Source organism: Pristiophorus japonicus, chromosome 3 (assembly GCF_044704955.1).
Source record: "Pristiophorus japonicus isolate sPriJap1 chromosome 3, sPriJap1.hap1, whole genome shotgun sequence".
Taxonomy (NCBI): Eukaryota; Metazoa; Chordata; class Chondrichthyes; family Pristiophoridae; genus Pristiophorus; species Pristiophorus japonicus.
The window spans coordinates 251,508,829-251,527,242 of NC_091979.1; the positions used below are offsets into that span (position 1 = coordinate 251,508,829).

General features: G+C 46.4%; 1 protein-coding gene across 3 annotated transcripts in view; it reads left to right on the forward strand.

The window, feature by feature from the left end:
* The window catches only part of rbm20 (RNA binding motif protein 20), a 423,896-nt gene that overhangs the window by 243,464 nt on the left and 162,018 nt on the right, over nucleotides 1-18,414 (forward strand). For all 3 annotated transcript variants that reach the window (XM_070876536.1, XM_070876538.1, XM_070876537.1), the window contains exon 2: nucleotides 11,447-12,692. In XM_070876536.1, coding sequence (XP_070732637.1) covers nucleotides 11,447-12,692 — 1,246 coding nt within the window. The remainder of the gene's footprint in view (nucleotides 1-11,446; nucleotides 12,693-18,414) is intronic.

Consider the following 18,414-nt stretch of genomic DNA (forward strand, 5'->3'; position numbering starts at 1 on the left):
TTTCTGTGTTCTTGTGTATTGAACTTAATTTGCCAATTATATGTCCTTTCTGCAAGTTTATTAATGTCCTCCTGTAATTTGTTGCAGTCCTCCTCAATATTCATTATTGCCCCAATTTAGTGTAAACTGAAAATTTAGAAATTGTGTTTTTGATTCCAAAGTCTAAATCGTTATTGTAAATTGTGAACAGCAGTGGTCCCAGCACTGATCCTTCTGGAACACCACTATCCACCTTCTGCCACTGTGAATAGCTACCCTTTACTCCTACTCTCTGCTTTCTGTCTTGAAGCCAGCTAACTATCCATTCTGCTACTTGTCTCCTAACTCCTCATTTTCTGACCTTGTTCATCAGTCTATTATGGGGTACCTTATCGAAGGCCTTTTGAAAATCTAAATAAATTACATCTACTGCATTACCATTGTCTACTCTCTCTGTTACCTTTTCAAAAATTTCTATGAGGTTGGTCAAGCAAAACTTTCGCTTTTGGAATCCACACTAACTACCCATTATTATATTTTTGGTTTCTCGACGTTCTTCTATTTTCTCCTTTAGTAGGGATTGCATTATTTTTCCTACCACCGATGTTAAGCTGACTTGTCTATAATTCCCTGCACATGTTCTATCCCCCTTCTTAAATATAACTATTACGTTAGCAATCCATCAGTCCTCTGACACTACACTTTTTTCTAACGAATTATTAAATATGATTAGTAATGCCTCTGCTATCTTTTCCCTAGATTATTTTAAAATGCGTGGATGCAATCCATTCCGGACCAGGGGTTTTATCCTCTTTGAGTTTGATTAGTTTATTTAGTATCCCCCTCTTTATTTTAACTGTACTTGTCTCATTACTGATCTCATCAGCCAATATCATGTCGACCTGTTCTATCTCCCTGATAAATACTGAATGAGACTAGGTGACTGATAAAAGACCAGGGTACCTTGGTTGACGGCTCCTTTTCAGCATCGGAGAATAGAGACTGAAAATAGATACAATAAAGCCTTGGGTCCTACCAGGATCACAGTAGAACAGGCCATTGGAATTCCCAGGTGCCGATTCCATTGCTAAGACAGGTCAGGGGGATCCCTTCAGTATAATCCAGCAAGAGCTTCCAGAATTGTGCTACATCTTCCATAACTTCCCCATTACTGAGGGATTGGGTTTTCCAAGTACAGAAGGTACTTTGAAATACATAGAAGTTGCAATGCAGAAACAGGCCATTCGACCCAACCAGTCCTTTACCTGATGGCATTGTTCCTTGGGAGCTAAACAACCTTTGCCTTCATGCCTAATCTCTGCCAGAATCACCTCCAACCCATTTTCTAAGAACTTTGGGGCCATGGTCATAGCAGACCTTTGCGATGGTGCTCCTCCGTCTCCCATCGCAAATTTGTCTTGAGATACAGCTCTCTCTTCCACCCCCCCCCCCCCCAACCCCCAACCCCTGCACCCCCACGACTTCTCAACCGCCTGCTATGCTTCAGGCCATTTCAGCATCAGCAGCTTTTTAAACTGCTGTAACTAGTCCCAATTTCCAAAGCACTTTTGGACGTCCGGTGGCCGTGATAGGCGCCATATAAATGCAAGTCTTTCTTTTTTTCTTTCCCTTCCGGCAGAGGAGACCCAGATCAGGAATGAGAGCCCCACTCCAAACCCGCCTTGCGTCGGACTTCTTTCTTGCTCGTCTTTGTTTTGTTGCGTTAAACATCAGATTACACACACGCTCAGTTGTAGTAATGGAAGGATCAGGTCTTTATTTAAACTTCATACCGCACAAAAACCAGAATGAAAATTACTGAGACATACACCCCAATTCTAGAGTATGCTGCTCAAACAGTATTCACTCACATCTCTTATACAATATAAAGTCTTTGAACTCTACTGCAAAAGCAAAATACTGCCGATGCTGGAATCTGGAATAAAAACAGAAAATGCTGGAAATCTCAATAGGTCAGGCAGCATCCGTGGAGAGGAAGTAGAGTTAACATTTCGGGTCGATGACGAAGGGTCTGACGAAGGTTCTGACGAAGGGTCATCGACCCGAAACGTTAACTCTGCTTCCTCTCCACGGATGCTGCCTGACCTGCTGAGAGTGCCAACATTTTCTGTTTTTATTCTTTGAACTCTATATTCCATACATACTATCAATAAATCATGGTACATCAAAAGTACATACAAATACTAACAGAATGACAGTGTAAACTAAATAACCAGCCACTCAACCTCCTAAAATTGATTTATTGCCACTATTGACTCTTGCCATGAATTTTATTACTATAACACACAGGTGACCAAATTGACACATGCCAACATGGCTGAATGACTCTCACACCTTCTAGCATCTCCTTTCCTGTGGAGACATCCTCTGCTTTGATCTAAACTTAATTTACAATCCCTGCTCCTCAGAAAAACTGCTTGAACTTTTAACCCAGCATATGTCATCTCAGACTGCGCCGAAAGCGAGCTGCTCCGGACTTTCGGTCCCGCACATTGCGTAATAATTAAGCCTCTTCATCCCCCCCCCTATCCCACAAGGAAAAAGCAGTCCGGTGTTGGCTGGATCACGGGTGGCACAGGAAAATCCAGCGCTGAGTGGCAATTCATTATTTTTAGCCGTGGACCTCATGGAAACTTGGCGGCTCACAATCTTTGAGACCACTCACTGGGGAGCTTTGTGGCAGCAGAATGTTCTACCTCTGGAAGTGTTTGTGTGCGGTGTTAGAATGGAAGCTCAGCAGGGCGACATACCTTCTACCTACTAAGTCATCCTGTCTCCTATTGGGCTGTAGCCCAGATCTTGCTGAAATTAAAACAGAAAATGCTGGAAACACTCAGCAGGTCAGCCAGCATTTGTGATGAGAGAAACATGGGTCGAAATTCAGCCTTTTCGAAAATGTCTCTTACCGCCGGAAAGCGGCAGCCACGTGGCGGAGTCGAATGGCCGCCGCTGGCGAAATTCTCCCCAGTGCTTTTTCCGGCGGTTCCCAATTCTGCCCCGCTGCTGCCAACCCCTCCGAAGTGCATCATCAAAGCGCGCACCACTGATTTCCCGCACCTCAATCCAAATTCAGCTAAAAAAATCTTCCAGCCGCCGAGCGGTGCCCCCGACAGTTTTTTCTGTAGGTGCACTGTGTGCGCTGTGTGTGCGACATGTCTGTGCGGCAGCCATTCAAGGGGAGGGCGCACTGCCGCGGCCGCCATTTTACTTTTTTTGTCGGCCGACTACCAGATCGGTCCGACAAATCATGCCCCTCAGGATTCGGCCTAGTGGCCCGAACTGAAATAATCAAAGAGTTCGCAGCGGCCCGCCCCTTTTAAGTGAAGGGGAGAGACGTGGTGATGCACAAATGTCATGACGTCATCTGAGCTACGCTGAGACTCCGTCCCGCCTCCACTTCCGCCCCTCCAGTGTGCTCACTGCCGCACTATCACCCCCATTATGACCGACATCCGGTCTGCTAAAAAAAAAATGACAAAGAGCTGAATTTCGCACAAGACTCCACCTCATCCAACGCGGCAGAGAAAGCACATCAACAGCGGTGGGTGCAACCCATTTCAGGCGGACCTGAATTTCTACCCCACAAAGTTAGCGTTTCAGGTCGATGATTCTGCGTCAGAACTGGAAAAAAGTTAGAAAGGTAACAGTCCTGCCCTGCTGGCTGAGGAAGAGGAATTATGAAGACAGGAACGCTGCTTATGATAAATTAGAAAATTGTTTTGTGAATTAGATAAATTTTCTATGCATTTTGATGACAGCTGAATGTTTCTGACCTGTCTGCCCCAGTCTCTGCCCTCGGTTAGTAGATTTGTTCGCGATAATGTGGCCTTTGCCTCCTTGGGTTGGAATTTTCATGGCATTATCCCTTAGTTATGTAGCAGACAAAAGGCATTGAGTTAATCCAGCCACGAACAAAAATAGAATAGAAAAGAATTGACATTGTGCAGACGGCATTGTTATGGAAATGAATAGCCATCTAATCTTTTGCAATTAATCTTTGAAAATGGCTATATGTGTTCAATGCAATCATTCTCAATTTTCATTCATCTCAAATTTCCTCGGGGCCTGGGGTGCACACCTGATGGAAATTATGGAAATTGACTGAGAGTACAGCAGGGGGGGGGAGGAGGAAAATCGTCCTGAACCAGGAAATGTCAATACTTTGCCAACAAGAGCATCAGCAGAGAGATACTGATGAGGCCCTGGAGAGGCGAAAGTTCCCTCCGCCCCAGCAATCCTACCCAATAGCATTTTTTTTTAATTGGCACTCCTACAAAGAGCAGTGATGGCCTTCAGTGACATATCTTTAGTAGGGGATCACCAGCAGAAACCTCATGCAGTCATCTGACACCTCAGGGCAGTGTCCTAGGCACAACCATCTTCAGTTGCTTCATCAATGACCTTCCCTCCATCATAAGGTTAGAAGTGGGGATGTTCACTGATGATCGCACAGTGTTCAGTTTCATTCACAACTCCTCAGATAATGAAGCAGTCCGTGTCCCCATGTAGCAAGATCTGGACAATATCCAGGCCTGGGCTGATAAGTGGCAAGTAACATTCGTGCCAAACAAATGCCGGCAAATAATTATCTCCAACAAGCGAGAGTCTAACCACCTCTCCATGACATTCAATGGCACTACCATCGCCAAATTCCCCACCATCAATATTCTGGGGGTCACTGTTGACCAGAAACTTAATTGGACCAGCCTATAAATACTGTGGCAACAAGAGCAGGTCAGAGGCTGGGTATTCTGCAGAGAGTGTCTCGCCTCCTGACTCCCCAAAGCCTTTCCACCACCAATGAGGCACAAGTCAGGAGTGTGATGGAATTCTCTCCACTTGCCTGGATGAGTGCAGCTCCAACAACACTCAAGACGCTTGACACCATCCAGGACAAAGCAGCCAGCTTATTCGGCACCCATCCACCACCTTAAACCTACACTCCTTCCACCACCGGCACACCGTGGTTGCAGTGTGTGCCAGCTACAAAATATACTGCAGCAACTCTTCCATACTTCTTCCATAGCACTTCCCAAACCGCGACCTCTACCACCTAAAAGGACAAGGGTAGCAAGCACATGAGAACACCATCACCTCCAAGTTCCCCTCCAAGTCACACACCATCCTGACTTTGAACTATATCACTGTTCCTTTATTGTCACTGGGTCAAAATCCTGGAACTCCCTCCCTAACTGCACTGTGGGAGTACCTTCACCACACGGACTGCAACGGTTCAAGAAGGCAGCTGACTACTACCTTCTCAAGGGAAATTAGAGATGGGCAATAATTGCTGGCCTTTCCAGTGACGCCCACATCACATGAATGAATACATAAAAAAATACAACCAGACATTAATAAACTTGTAGATTGGATATATAATTGGCAAATTTATTTCAATATAGATGTGTGAGGTGTTGCATTTTGGTAGGAGGAGTAGGGAGCCTACATACTCCTTGGAAAATAAGAGTCTGAATGAGGTAGAGGAGCAAAGGGATCTCGAGGTACAGAGTAACTAATCATTAAAAGTAAAATGCAAGTTAACAAGACCTTAAAAATGCAAACAAAGCACCAGGGTTAATTTCTAAATTAATAGAATTGAAAAGCAGAGATGTTTTATTAAATCTAGGTTACACCACACTTAGAGTACTGCGTACAGTTCCAATCTCCATATTACAAAAAGGATATCAAGGCACAGAAGCAGGTGCAAAAAAATTTATGAAAGTATCAGAACTGAGAGGCTATACCCATCAGGAAAGATTGAACAGATCAGGGCTCTTTTCTCTAGAAAAGGGAAAAGTGATGGGTGACCTGATAGAGGTCGGTAAGATTAGGAAAGGGTTTGATAGGGTAGACATAGAGAATTGGTTTTCATTTGCAGGGGAGACCAGAACTAGGGGCTATCAGTATAAGATAGTCACAAGTAAATCCAATAGGGAATTCAGGAGAAACCTCTTTACCCAGAGAATAGTTAGAAGGTGGAACTCACTACCACAGGGAGTAGTTGATGTATTTAAGGAGAAGCTCGATAAACGCATGAGGAAGAAAAGAATAGAAGGTTATGCTGATAGGGTGAGATTTAGAGGGGTAGGAGGAAGCTTGTGTAGAGCACAAAGTATGAACCTGTTGGGCTGAATGCCCAGTTTCTATGCTGTAAATTCGATGTAATTCTGTGTAACTACAGTGTTAAGTCCTGACTCTAATGTACTGACTTACACGAGACACATGCTGAAGTCAAGGTCACTCAGGACCTGCACCTTTAATTCCAGCTCACCAGTGCTGCACTTGCCTGAGACCTCCCTTTATATACCTCAGTGGGACAGGTATGGAGTGTCTCCTGCAAGTGCACTCCTGGTGGTAAGGTATGCTTATTGTTACAGGTCATATCCAGTTACAGTCATGTATAGCATGGTAAGATACAATTATATACAGTAATGTGAGATACATGACATCACCCTCCCCCAAGGTCTTATTGCCTTTACAGATTCAGTCTCTCAGGTGGTCTGCGCTCTCGCGTGGAGCGTCTTAGTTGTGGTTCAGTTGTTTGCCTTGGTGCCTGATTTTCGTTCGGTGTGATTGCTGGTATCTCGCCTGGGCTGTCTGTTGAGACTGCCCTTTCCTTAGGTTGTTCCACCTGTCTGTCCACCGGGTATGGTGTGAGTTCCACATTGTAGTCTGCCTCTGGTTCTTCAGTGTTATCAGTGAATCTACTTTTTACTTGGTCTACATGACTCCGGCAGGTTTGGCCATTGTCCATTTGTACAACCAGTAGCCTGTTTCCCTCTTTGTCTGTTACTGTCCCTGCAAGCCATTTGGGACCCCAGCCATAGTTTAGCACAAACACTTTGTCCCCTATTTCATTCCACCTCCCCCTCAAATTTCGGTCATGGTACTCAGTTAGCTTTTAACGCTTAGCCTCAACAATTTCATGCATGTCTGGGAGGATTAACGAGAGCCTGGTCTTTAAGATTAGTTTCATCAATAGTTTCGCGGGGGGAACCCCAGTCAACGAATGCAGACGAGATCTGTATGCCAGCAGCAGTTGCGACAGGCGGCTCTGCAGCGTGGGCCCTTGGATTCTGAGCATGCCTTGTTTAATGATCTGCACTGCTTGCTCCGCCTGGCCATTGGAGGCCGGCTTGAAAGGTGCCGTCTTAACGTGATTTATACCGTGGTCAACTATAAAATTGTGAAATTCTGTGCTGGTGAAGCACGGACCATTATCACTGACCAATATGTCAGGAATGCCGTGCGTTGCAAACATGGTTCTAAGGCTCTCCACAGTGGTGGAAGTGGTGCTCAAGTTTAAAATGGTGCACTCGATCCATTTTGAAAATGCATCAACGACTACGAGGAACATTTTGCCCATGGATGGGCCCGTATAGTCTACATGCACCCGCGACCACGGTTTGGTGGGCCAGGGCCAGGGGCTGAGGGGGGCATTACTGAGTTGGGCACAAATGGTGCACCGACGGACGCAGAGCTCCAAGTCCGCGTCAATGCCAGGCCACCAGACATGAGATCTGGCTATGGCCTTCATAAGGATGATCCCCGGGTGCTCGCGATGGAGCTCCCGGAAAAACACCTCCCTGCCTCGTAAAGGCATAACTACTCGGCTGCCCCACATCAGGCAGTCTGCCTATAGTGAGAGTTCATGCATGCGCCTATGGAAGGATTTGACCTCCTCGGGCCAAGCATCGCGAGCCTCTGCCCAGTCACCGGTTAAAACGCATCTTTTAACTAGAGATAACGTGGGGTCGCTAGCCGTCCAGGCTCTGATTTGGCGAGCCGTCATGGGCAAACCTGTGGATTCAAAGGCATTGATTGCCATGACCATCTCACAGTCCTGTTCGTCGGACCCTTCCGTGGTCGCCAAGGGTAGCCTGCTAAGCACGTCGGCACAGTTGTCTGTGCCTGGTCTGTGCCTTATCGTGTAGTCGTAAGCCGCCAGCATGACTGTCCACCGCTGAATGCGCGCCGTTGAAGGACGTGAGGGGTTTGTGGTCAGTTTCTAACGCAAACTTGGCCCTGAAAAGGTATTGGTGCATCTTTTTGACACCGTACACGCATGCGAGCGCCTCCTTCTCAACCATACTGTACCCGCGCTCCACCCGCGAAAGTGACCTGGAGGCATAAGCAATTTACCCGCATCATTGACGTGCTGTAAAACGCACCTGACCCCGTACGCTGATGCATCACACGTAAGGACTAACTTTTTACCTGGGTCAAAAAAGGCTAAAACACTGTTGGAACATAGAAGGTTGCGTGCCTTATTGAAGGTGCGTTCTTGGGCGTCCCCCCAAAACCAATCACACCCCTTTCTGAGTAGCACGTGGAGAGGCTCCAGCAGCGTGCTCAAGTTCTGCATAAAGTTCCCAAAGTAATTGAGTAGCCCGAGAAAGGCGCGCAGTTCCGAGACATTCCGGGGCCTGGGTGCCAGGCGAATCGCTTCTGTTTTGGATTCGGTTGGGAGGATTCCATCAGTGGCAATCCTTCTGCCCAAAAATTCAACCTCAGGTGCGAGAAACAGACACTTGGATTTCTTAACTCTTAGGCCTACCCGATCCAATCAACTTAGTACTTCCTCAAAATTGCGGAGATGAGAGTCGGTGTCCCTGCCCGTGATGAGTATGTCGTCTTGAAACACAACCGTCCCCGGGATGGACTTGAGCAGACTCTCCATGTTGCGCTGGAATATAGCAGCTGCTGACCTGATGCCAAATGGGCATCGATTGTATACAAAAAGGCCTCGATGTGTGTTGATGGTGGTGAGTAGCTTAGACTCTTCGGTCAGTTCTTGCATCATATACGCAGATGTGAGGTCAAGTTTCGAGAAAAGTTTTTCTCCAGCCAACTTGACAAATAGGTCTTCCGCTCTGGGCAGCGGGTATTGGTCCTGTAGGGAGACTCTGTTTATGGTAGACTTGTAATCCCCACAGATTCGCACGGATACATCAGGCTTCATGACGGGGACGATGGGGCTTGCCCAGTCGCTGAATTCCACAGGAGAAATTATGCCTTCCCGCAGAAGCCGGTCCAGTTCATTTTCAATCTTTTCCCTCATCACATAAGGCACAGCTCTAGCCTTGTGATGGACCTGTCTGGCATTCTGAGTGATGTAGATTCTAACTTTAGCCCCTTTGAAGGTGCCCACACCTGGCGGAAAGAGATGTTCAAAACGGCTTAGAATTGTTGAGCAGGAGGTCCGTTCCTCTGACAACATGGCGTGAACATCATCCCATTTCCAATTAAGTTCTGCTAGCCAGTTTCTCCCCAACAGGGCTGGGAGATCCCTGGGGACAATCCACAGGGAAAGTCGGTGCACCATCCCTTTGTGTGTGACTGAGAGCATGGCGCTACCAAGGACTGGGACGATTTATTTAAGTATAGGTCCTTAGTTTGGTGTCGATCTTTGTGAGTTTTGGTCTGTTGCTTTTGTGCGGCCACAGCTGTTCAAATTGTTGAACGCTCATGAGGGATTGACTGGCTCCCGTGTCCAGTTCCATGTTGACGGGTATCCCGTTGAGTAGAACCCTCATCATAATTTGAGGCGTCTTGGTGTAAGAACGGTGGACATTGATCATGTTAACCCGCTGTACCTCGGCGTCCCGTGCACTGTTCCAACCGTCTTCTGGTCAGCTTTCCGACCCTTCCGATTCATATACCAGTCGAGCTGCTGTTTTTGTGCACATGCGAGCCAGATGCCCTGTGTAGTTGCAGTTTCTGCAAATGGCATGCTGAAATCGACACACCTTGGTTGAGTGCCTTCCCCCACATCTCCAACACAGACCGTTTCCATTGTTTCCGAAGGATGAGCTGCGTCTGGCTGATCTCCCTTGAGCTTCTCTCAATCTGTTGTTGATTGCTCGCATTGTGGGTTGATGAGGTGTGATCGGCCGTTCATGTGGGCCTTGATTTTGATGGCTTCTGGTGCCACTGTCTGCTGTTGAAGGCCTGCTCTCCTGCTTTTGTCTGTGTGTGGGGGTAGCGGTTTGTTTCACAATGTGAACCCCTTGTTCCGATGCCTCATTGGTTGTCGAACCCGAAGTATAGATCAGCCTCGTTTCTTCTTTGCCTGCCAAGAACGTCTGTGCGACCAGTGCTGCTGCCTCTAGAGTCAAGTTCTTAGTCTCTATAAGCTTTCGGAATATGCCTGCGTGGCCTATTCCTTCAATAAAAAAGTCTCTCAGTTCTTCTCTCCTTAGTTCATCGGGGAACTCACATGAACTAGCCAGCCTCCGAAATTCCGCCACGAAGTCGGGTATGCTTTGGTCCACACAGCGTCTGTAGTTGTAGAACCTGTGTCTGGCCATGTGTAGGCTGCTCGCTGGCTTCAGGTGGTCTCTCACCAGTGTGCTCAATTCCTCAAACGACTTGCTTGCTGGTTTCTCGGGTGCCAACAGGTCTTTCATTAAAGCGTATATTTCTAGCCACAGTTGGTCAAGAGATGGGCTCTTCTCTTGTCTGCCTTATCGTCGCTCAGCCAGTCTTTGGTTACAAAGCTTTGCTGGAGCCTTTCTATAAAGTCATCCCAATTGTCTCCAGCATTGTATTTCTCATCTGAGCTGTTGGTAGCCATTCTGTGGATTCTGTGATCCTGTAACTCATCGCCACTGTTAAATCCTGACTCTAATGTACTGACTTACACGAGACACATGCTGAAGTCAAGGTCACTCAGGACCTGCACCTTTAATTCCTGCTCTCCAGTGCTGCACTTGCCTGAGACCTCCCTTTATATACCACAGTGGGACAGGTATGGAGTGTCTCCTGCAAGTGCACCCCTGGTGGTAAGGTATGCTTATTGTTACAGGTCATATCCAGTTACAGTCATGTATAGCATGGTAAGATACAGTTATATACAGTAATGTGAGATACATGACATACAGCCTCGCTTTATGGACCGGTAGCTGCAAATTTGAAAATGACTGAGAATTTTTTTTTAAAACTCCGTAAGGTCTGCTTGCTGAGAAACGTCATTAAGTCATTGCACAGTCAATACTCTTTGAAATTCTGGCCCAACTGAACCTCAAGATCACTGAGGGCCATTCCGTAGATGGTCACCAGAAACAAGTTCCAGTGCCTTTCATTGTTGAGTTCAATCCAAGGTGATTGGTAAAGGCAAATGAAATTTATGTCAGATGTATGTCATGTATTAAACTGTTAGTTTGACCTAGAACATTACATACTGACTGAAGCCTCTGGTGCCTGAATGAGCTTCTCATATGTCTGCAAGTCTTGCTCTCCATAATAAACTGGTTTGACAGTGCTTTTCTTTGAAGGGAAGAGTTTCACGAGGTCTTTGATTTATGTGACACCATATAGTCCTAGATTCCATGTGGTAATAACTCTCGGCGACTCAAGCTAGCTTGGCTAGAGACGCTTACTGCTCTAATATAGACTGGGTTGTCTTTTTGTGTGTGTTGCTAATTGGATTGCCTTTTGATTGCAGTGCTGCCAAGACCTTGGATAAGAATCTTTTTTCTATCAGCACCCAATTGAGAGGAGGAACTCCAACCCCTATCCTGCCATCTGCTGCCAGTGTCCAGCTCGCTCAGCTCCAAGCTCAACTCACCCTGCAGCGATTGAAATTTGCTCAGTCAGCCGTGAACAGCAATACGGCAGCTGCGACTGTCCTCAATCAGGTCCTCACCAAAGTTGCTATGTCCCAGCCACTGTTTAACACGTTAAGCGCTCCCACGCTGATCAACGCTGCTCACAGACAAGCTGGAGGAGCACCGCTCGGGCCTGGTATGCCAGGTCCCGGTATGCCACCTGGTGGACTACATTACCCTCCTCAAACACCGGGGTTGGTGGCAGGTGGCATGAGCCATGGTGGCAGCTTACAGCCTCAAAACCCAGGCCCAATCAGGCTGAATCCTTTCGGGGGCATGGTGCCCCAGCCATCCGGGGCAGTTATGAGTCTGAACAAACCTGTCTCATCACATCTGCCCGGAGGCTTTTCAGAATATCCCGGGAACTTCTCCAATAAGACCAATGTTCCCAACAACCACACCTACATGCACGACGAGGTGCTCTGCACCCAGGGATTTCATCAATTTGGTTTCGGCAACGATATGTCCAATGTGCTTTCTGCTAACCTTGCCTCGGGGAACCCGGTCAACGGGCAACATATTTTGAACCAGCCGCATGCCGGTTTCCAGCGAGATTTCCAGAATTCCCAAGGACAACAGATGTGTCGCATGCCGGCACCGGGTTATTCAGGAGAAATGAATGCTGGCGGCTTCCCACCGAAACCCGAGGGCTTTCATCAAGTCAACCCAGCCGGCAATTCACAGAATCAGGGACCTTGGGCACCTGATCAGTGGCAAAACTCCTCCCCGTTCTGGCAACCAAATCGGCCTGACTTTGCGGCTCAGTCGCAGAATGTGTGGTCATCAAAAGGTCAACCGCTGCAGATGAGAAGTGAGCTCTATAATCCCGAGGAGCCAACATCTGAAGGAAGGCTCAACATTGGGTGCCCACCTCATTTCAACAGGTTCAACAACAACAACAACAACCAGAGCTTCACAGGCCCCCAGTTCAATCAAAGCGACAAGCAGCCACAGGGTGCCTTTCATCCTCACCCGCCAGAAAGACAAATCCAGCCTCATGAACTTAACGACTTCCATGGCTTAGTACCATCACAGCTGCCGCACATTTGCTCAATCTGTGACAAGAAAGTCTTTAACCTAAAGGTGGGTGTTATAGCATGACTGTAGCAAATGTTGTTACACATAGTGGAGGTGGTTCTGAACAATCGGTGGGTGGCGCATGGAATGTGTACTTTTAATGACAGTGCATTTCATTCCCATGGGTATCTCCTTAGCATCCTGAACTAACCGGTACAGAATTTTTGGCACTCATAATGTTGAAGAGAGTCCATTTACGAACATGTACAGATTACCCTACCATGGATTATGTCCCAGCTATTTAATCTACTCAGGCAAAACTCTGCATAAATACTCTCTGATCCCCAAAGGTTATCAAGCATTATCCAGAATAGTTGACATCCAATGTGAAGTCTCCATTAAGCCTAGAGGGATAGCTATTTCTACATAATGAACAGTGCTTTCTGAGGGTGAGAGAAACATTTATGGAGAAAGTTCTTTAACTGTTTTTAATAAAACTGTAATGAATTTACACTCGGATCTACTAATTGGTTACAATGGATATTTTATGTTGGAATAGGATTAGGAAAGGAGCTGGCAAAGTGAATCAAGGTAATTGTTAGTGTTCAAATATCTGGGGCCACAAGTTAAAAACTGCACAGTTAGCAATAAGAACGGGAGTCAAGGGGTCCTTTTTACAGTAAGGGTAATATATTTGGGAAGCAACTTAGCAGAGAAGGTCATTGAAGTAAATCGCTGAAGTAACTTGAAATAAGTTTTTCTGGATAGAGAAAGGGGGAATTGGGTTCGAAAGTGGAAAGTTAGGATTGAGTTAGTCAGGCTTTTTTCAGGTTCCCAAAATTTATTATGTCCTAAAAGACTTGATTGTACTTCCTAATTTATTACATCCTGAAATACTTGATTGCACCTCCTAGTTTATTTACGCCTTGGTCTCATGTTCTAACATAAAACATATTGTAATATTCATCATGATCAGAACAATTGGTCATGAAAATAATAACTATATTACCTTACTGTGTATGCAGGCTTCATTGCTCCTACTTACGTGAAATTTATAATGTTGTTTTCTTGAGCGACTAGATTAAATTCTGCTGATTAATATAAATAATCAAAGAAGTCTGGTTTCATGTCATTGATGTTTTGTTGTCTAGTTTTATGTTGTCAAAAAGTTTGCTGATCAATGTTAGAATATTGAGGACCTCTGGTAATCCTGATTTGCCAGCCATGGCTCAGTTTGTAGCACCTTTGCCTCTGAGTCTTTGGGTTCAAGTCCCACTCCAGCGACATAAGCTTAAAAAAAATTAGGCTGACACTCCAGTGCAGTACTGAGGGAGTGCTGCATTGTCGGAGGTGCTGCCTTTCAGATGAGACGTTAAACCGAGGTCCCGTCTGCCCACTCAGGTGGTCGTAAAAGATCCTATGGCACTATTTCGAAGAAGAGCAGGGGAGTTACTCCTGGTGACCTGACCAATATTTCTCCCTCAATCAACATTATTAAAAAAAAAGGTTATCTGGCCATTATCACATTGCTGTTTGTGGGACCTTGCTGTGCACAAATTGGTTGCCATGTTTCCTACATTACAACAGTGACTGCACTTCAAAATAGTACTTCATTTACTGTAAAGAGCTTTGGAACGTCCGGTGGTCATGAAAGAAGCTATATAAATGCAAGTCTCTCTTTTTCTTTTGCATCTGGTATATATGCAGAGCAAAATAAACAAAATGGCTACTGTGAGAATAGAAGAAATCTGGAAAGAGTAAAGGCTATTCAGCCCATCAAGCTCATTTCATTATGAGTGCATATATCATTATTGTGCCTTTGATTCCTGACCCACCAACAAACACACACTCACCCATCAGCTGTCAATCTATCAATTTGCTTAGTGAGTTTCTTATAATTTTACAACATCATGGTTAAAGCAAATGAACCACATTTTTAACAAGCAATTTATCATCTACTATAGTTTTCCAGAATTGTCCAGCTAATTCCCAACTGCTAATTCCTAAATAGTAATTTAGTCCTCATTATCAAAACTCAAATGATTTCTCAATAAAACAAGAAATTAGTCAACATCAAGATTTTGCACACAACAATTTCATATCAGCAGGGTTGGCGTGAACTGCTTTGAAGACACTTAACTATATTTTTACTGGGTAAAGGATGCGATTTGATTGAGAAAAAGAGAGGTCATAGCTTTGATTGTAACAATCACTGAAAAGTAGCTTTATTCTTCTTGATATAAATTTATTTAGACTTTTTAAATAAAACAAATCATCTGATTTCAGTGAAAGCTTCAAACGTCTGGAGGAGTTAACATTGCTGGAACTGAATTTGCGCCTTTCAAAGTGAAAAATGCTAATGATTTTCTCTCATTTCAGTCTATTTAGGCTGTTTATTTGATTTTTATTAATTGTGCTGGATAACTCTGACCTTTGTCCTTTGACCTCTACTGGCGTATAAAATGAAGAACCCATAGATTGCAAAATAATTGGAACTTTATCTCATTTGCAAAAGATAGACAGGTTGAACCTCCCTTATCCAGAAGTCTCTTATCTGGAACCACCCCTCGTCCAAAACCATTGCCGGCCACCGGGTGGCACATGCGCAGAACTCTAACATGAACAAATTGAACAAATTGAACAAATTGAAGTCTTTCCTCGCTGCCGACAACAGCAATCGCTGGCCTGACCCCGTGATCCACCCCCCCATGATCTCTCTGCCGCACTCCCACTCCAAGCCAGCCAGCCCCGATATCCCCTTGCTCGGTATCTGTACCATCCAATTTAACATGGCCATCTCTCGTCCGGAAAAATCCCTTATCCAGTACAGGCCAGGTCCCGAGGGTTCCGGATAAGGGAGATTCAACCTATACCATAATTGTTAAGATCATAAATATATATATTTATATATACTGTTATATCTTCAGTACAACTCACAAACACACACAGCCTTAAGATGGCAGAGCACTCCGGAACTCTAGTCAGGTGATCTGTTCCCTCTTTATTTGTACACAGCACTGGCTGCAGTGCCACAGTAGTCCACAGGTGGAGCTATACATATTACACTTCTCCCTCCTTAATGAAGAAGTAATCATAACAAAATAATCATCATACATAACTTGCATGGTTATACATAACAAAAGATATGGACTTATTTTGCCATATTTACAAATCAAGCTTAACCACTTGCTTTCTGTTTCGAAGAGGATACCTTCACTCTCGAATAGAATCTTCCAAACACATTCGAGGTTGATCCTGAGGAAAGTTTTCATCCAAGGGATGTCCTTGATTTCCATTTGAACTCTCTTTCTTTTACTCTACCTCTATCAAAGTAACTGCATGCAAAACTCTTGGTCAAGCACATTCCCAGTGCTGGTCATGGAGGTCTCCTAATAATTTGAACCTGAATTTATTTGGTATCATCATCATCATAGGCAGTCCCTCGGAATTGAGGAAGACTTGCTTCCACTCCTACAGTGAGTTCTTTGGTGGCTGAACAGTCCAAAACGGGAGTCACAGACCCTGTCACACATTCGTGGGACGGACATTCGTTGGGGGAAGGGGGGGGGTGGGACTGATTTACCACACGCACCTTATGCTGCCTGTTGCCGGACATCTTCATGCTCGCAGCGTTGAGATTCGAAGAGCTCAACGCCCTCCTGAATGCGGTCTTCAGTCAGGGACTCCCAGGTGTCAGTGGTGATGTCGCACTCCAGGGAGGCTTTGAGGGTGTCCTTGTAACGTTTCTGCTGCCCACCTTTGGCTCATTTGCCATGAAGGAGCTCCACATAGAGCAATTGCTTAGGGAGTCTTATGTCTGGCATGCGAACTATGTGGCCTGCCCAGTGAAGCTGATCGAGTATGGTCAGTGCTTCAATGCTGGGGATGTTAGCCTGGGTGAGGACACTGATGTTGGTGCACCTGTCCTCCCAGGGGATTTACAGGATCTTGTGGAGACATCGTTGGTGATATATCTCCAGCGACTTGAGGTGACTTTTGTACATGGTCAATGTCTCTGACCCATACAGGAGGGCGGGTATTACTACAGCCCTGTAGACCATGAGCTTGGTGGTAGATTTGAGGGCCTGATCTTTTAACACGCTTTTCCTCAGGTGGCCGAAGGCTACACTGGCGCACTGGAGGCGATGTTGAATCTCCGCATCAATGTCTGCCTTCATTGATAAGAGGCTCCTGAGGTATGGGAAATGGACCACGTTGTCGAGGACTGCGCCGTGAATCTTGATGACTGGGGGGCAGTGCTGTACGGTGAGGACAGGCGGGTGGAGGACCTTTGTCTTACGGATGTTAAGCGTAAGGCCCATGCTTTCATATGCCTCGGTGAATACATTGATTATATCCTGGAGTTCAGCCTCAGAATGTGCGCAGACGCAGGCGTCGTCTGCATACTGTAGCTCAACGACAGAGGTTGGGGTGATCTTGGACCTGGCCTGGAGGCAGCGTAAGTTAAACAGCTTCCTACTGGTTCTGTAGTTTAGTTCCACTCCAGCGGGGAGCTTGTTGACTGTGAGGTGGAGCATGGCAACGAGGAAGATTGAGAAGAGGGTTGGAGCGATGACGCAGCCCTGTTTGACCCCAGTCCGGACGTGGATTGGGTCTGTAATGGATCCGTTGGTAAGGATCATGGCCTGCATGTCATCGTGGAGCAGGCGAAGGATGTTGACTAACTTTTGGGGGCATCCAAAACGGAGGAGGACGCTCCATAGACCCTCACAGTTGACAGTGTCAAAGGCCTTTGTACGATCGAAAAAGGTCATGTATAAGGGCTGGCGCTGCTTCCTGCATTTTTCCTGCAGTTGTTGTGCTGCAAAGATCAAGTCCATTGTGCCCTGTAGGGGACGAAATCCGCACTGTGATTCCGGGAGGAGCTCGTCGGCCTCAGGGAGAAGACGGTTGAGGAGAACTCTAGCGACAACCTTCCCAATATCTGATAGCAAGGAGATTCCCCTGTAGTTGCTGCAGTCGGACTTGACCCCCTTTTTAAAAATGGTCATGATCACAGCATCTCTCAGCTCTCCCGGCATGCTCTCCTCCCTCCAAATGAGAGAGATGAGGTCATGTATCTGCGCCAATAGCACCTCTCCGCCATACTTTAGCACCCCAGCAGGAATTCCATCCGCACCCGTAGCCTTGTTATTCTTGAGCTGTTTTATGGCTTTGCCTACCTTGTGCAGTGTTGGGGTTTCACTGAGGTGGTGGCGGGTCGCATGCTACGGGATGGAGTTGAGAACACTCGAGTCAAAGGCAGAGTCTCGATTGTGGAGATCTTCAAAGTGCTCCTTCCAGCGGGCCCTGACAGCCTCGGTGTCCTTGATGAGTGTTTCCCCGTTCTTGGCCAGGAGTGAGGTGGGGCCTTGGGAATTTGGGCCGTAGGTGGCCTTGACTGTGATGAAGAATCCTCGCATATCGTGGCTGTCGGTCAGTTGTTGTATCTCCTGTGCTTTCTCCATTCACCACCTGTTCTTCAAGTCCTGGGTTTTTTGTTGGACCTCAGCCATGAGCTGTCTGTAATGCTGTTTTGCAGCACCCGGGACGAAGGGACCACGCACCGGCCTGCGGCTCTTGTTCTGGACTTGCGGCCTACACTGGGACATCATTCAAGACTTTTCAAAACCGGGCGAAGTGACTCCAGAGCCGGAGTCGAACCGGCGAAAAGGACTCCGGAGCCGGCGTCGAACCGGTCGAAGGTACTCCGGAGCCGGCGTCGAACCGGCCGAAGGTACTCCGGATCCGGCGTTGAACCGGCGAAAAGGACTCCGGAGCCGGTGTC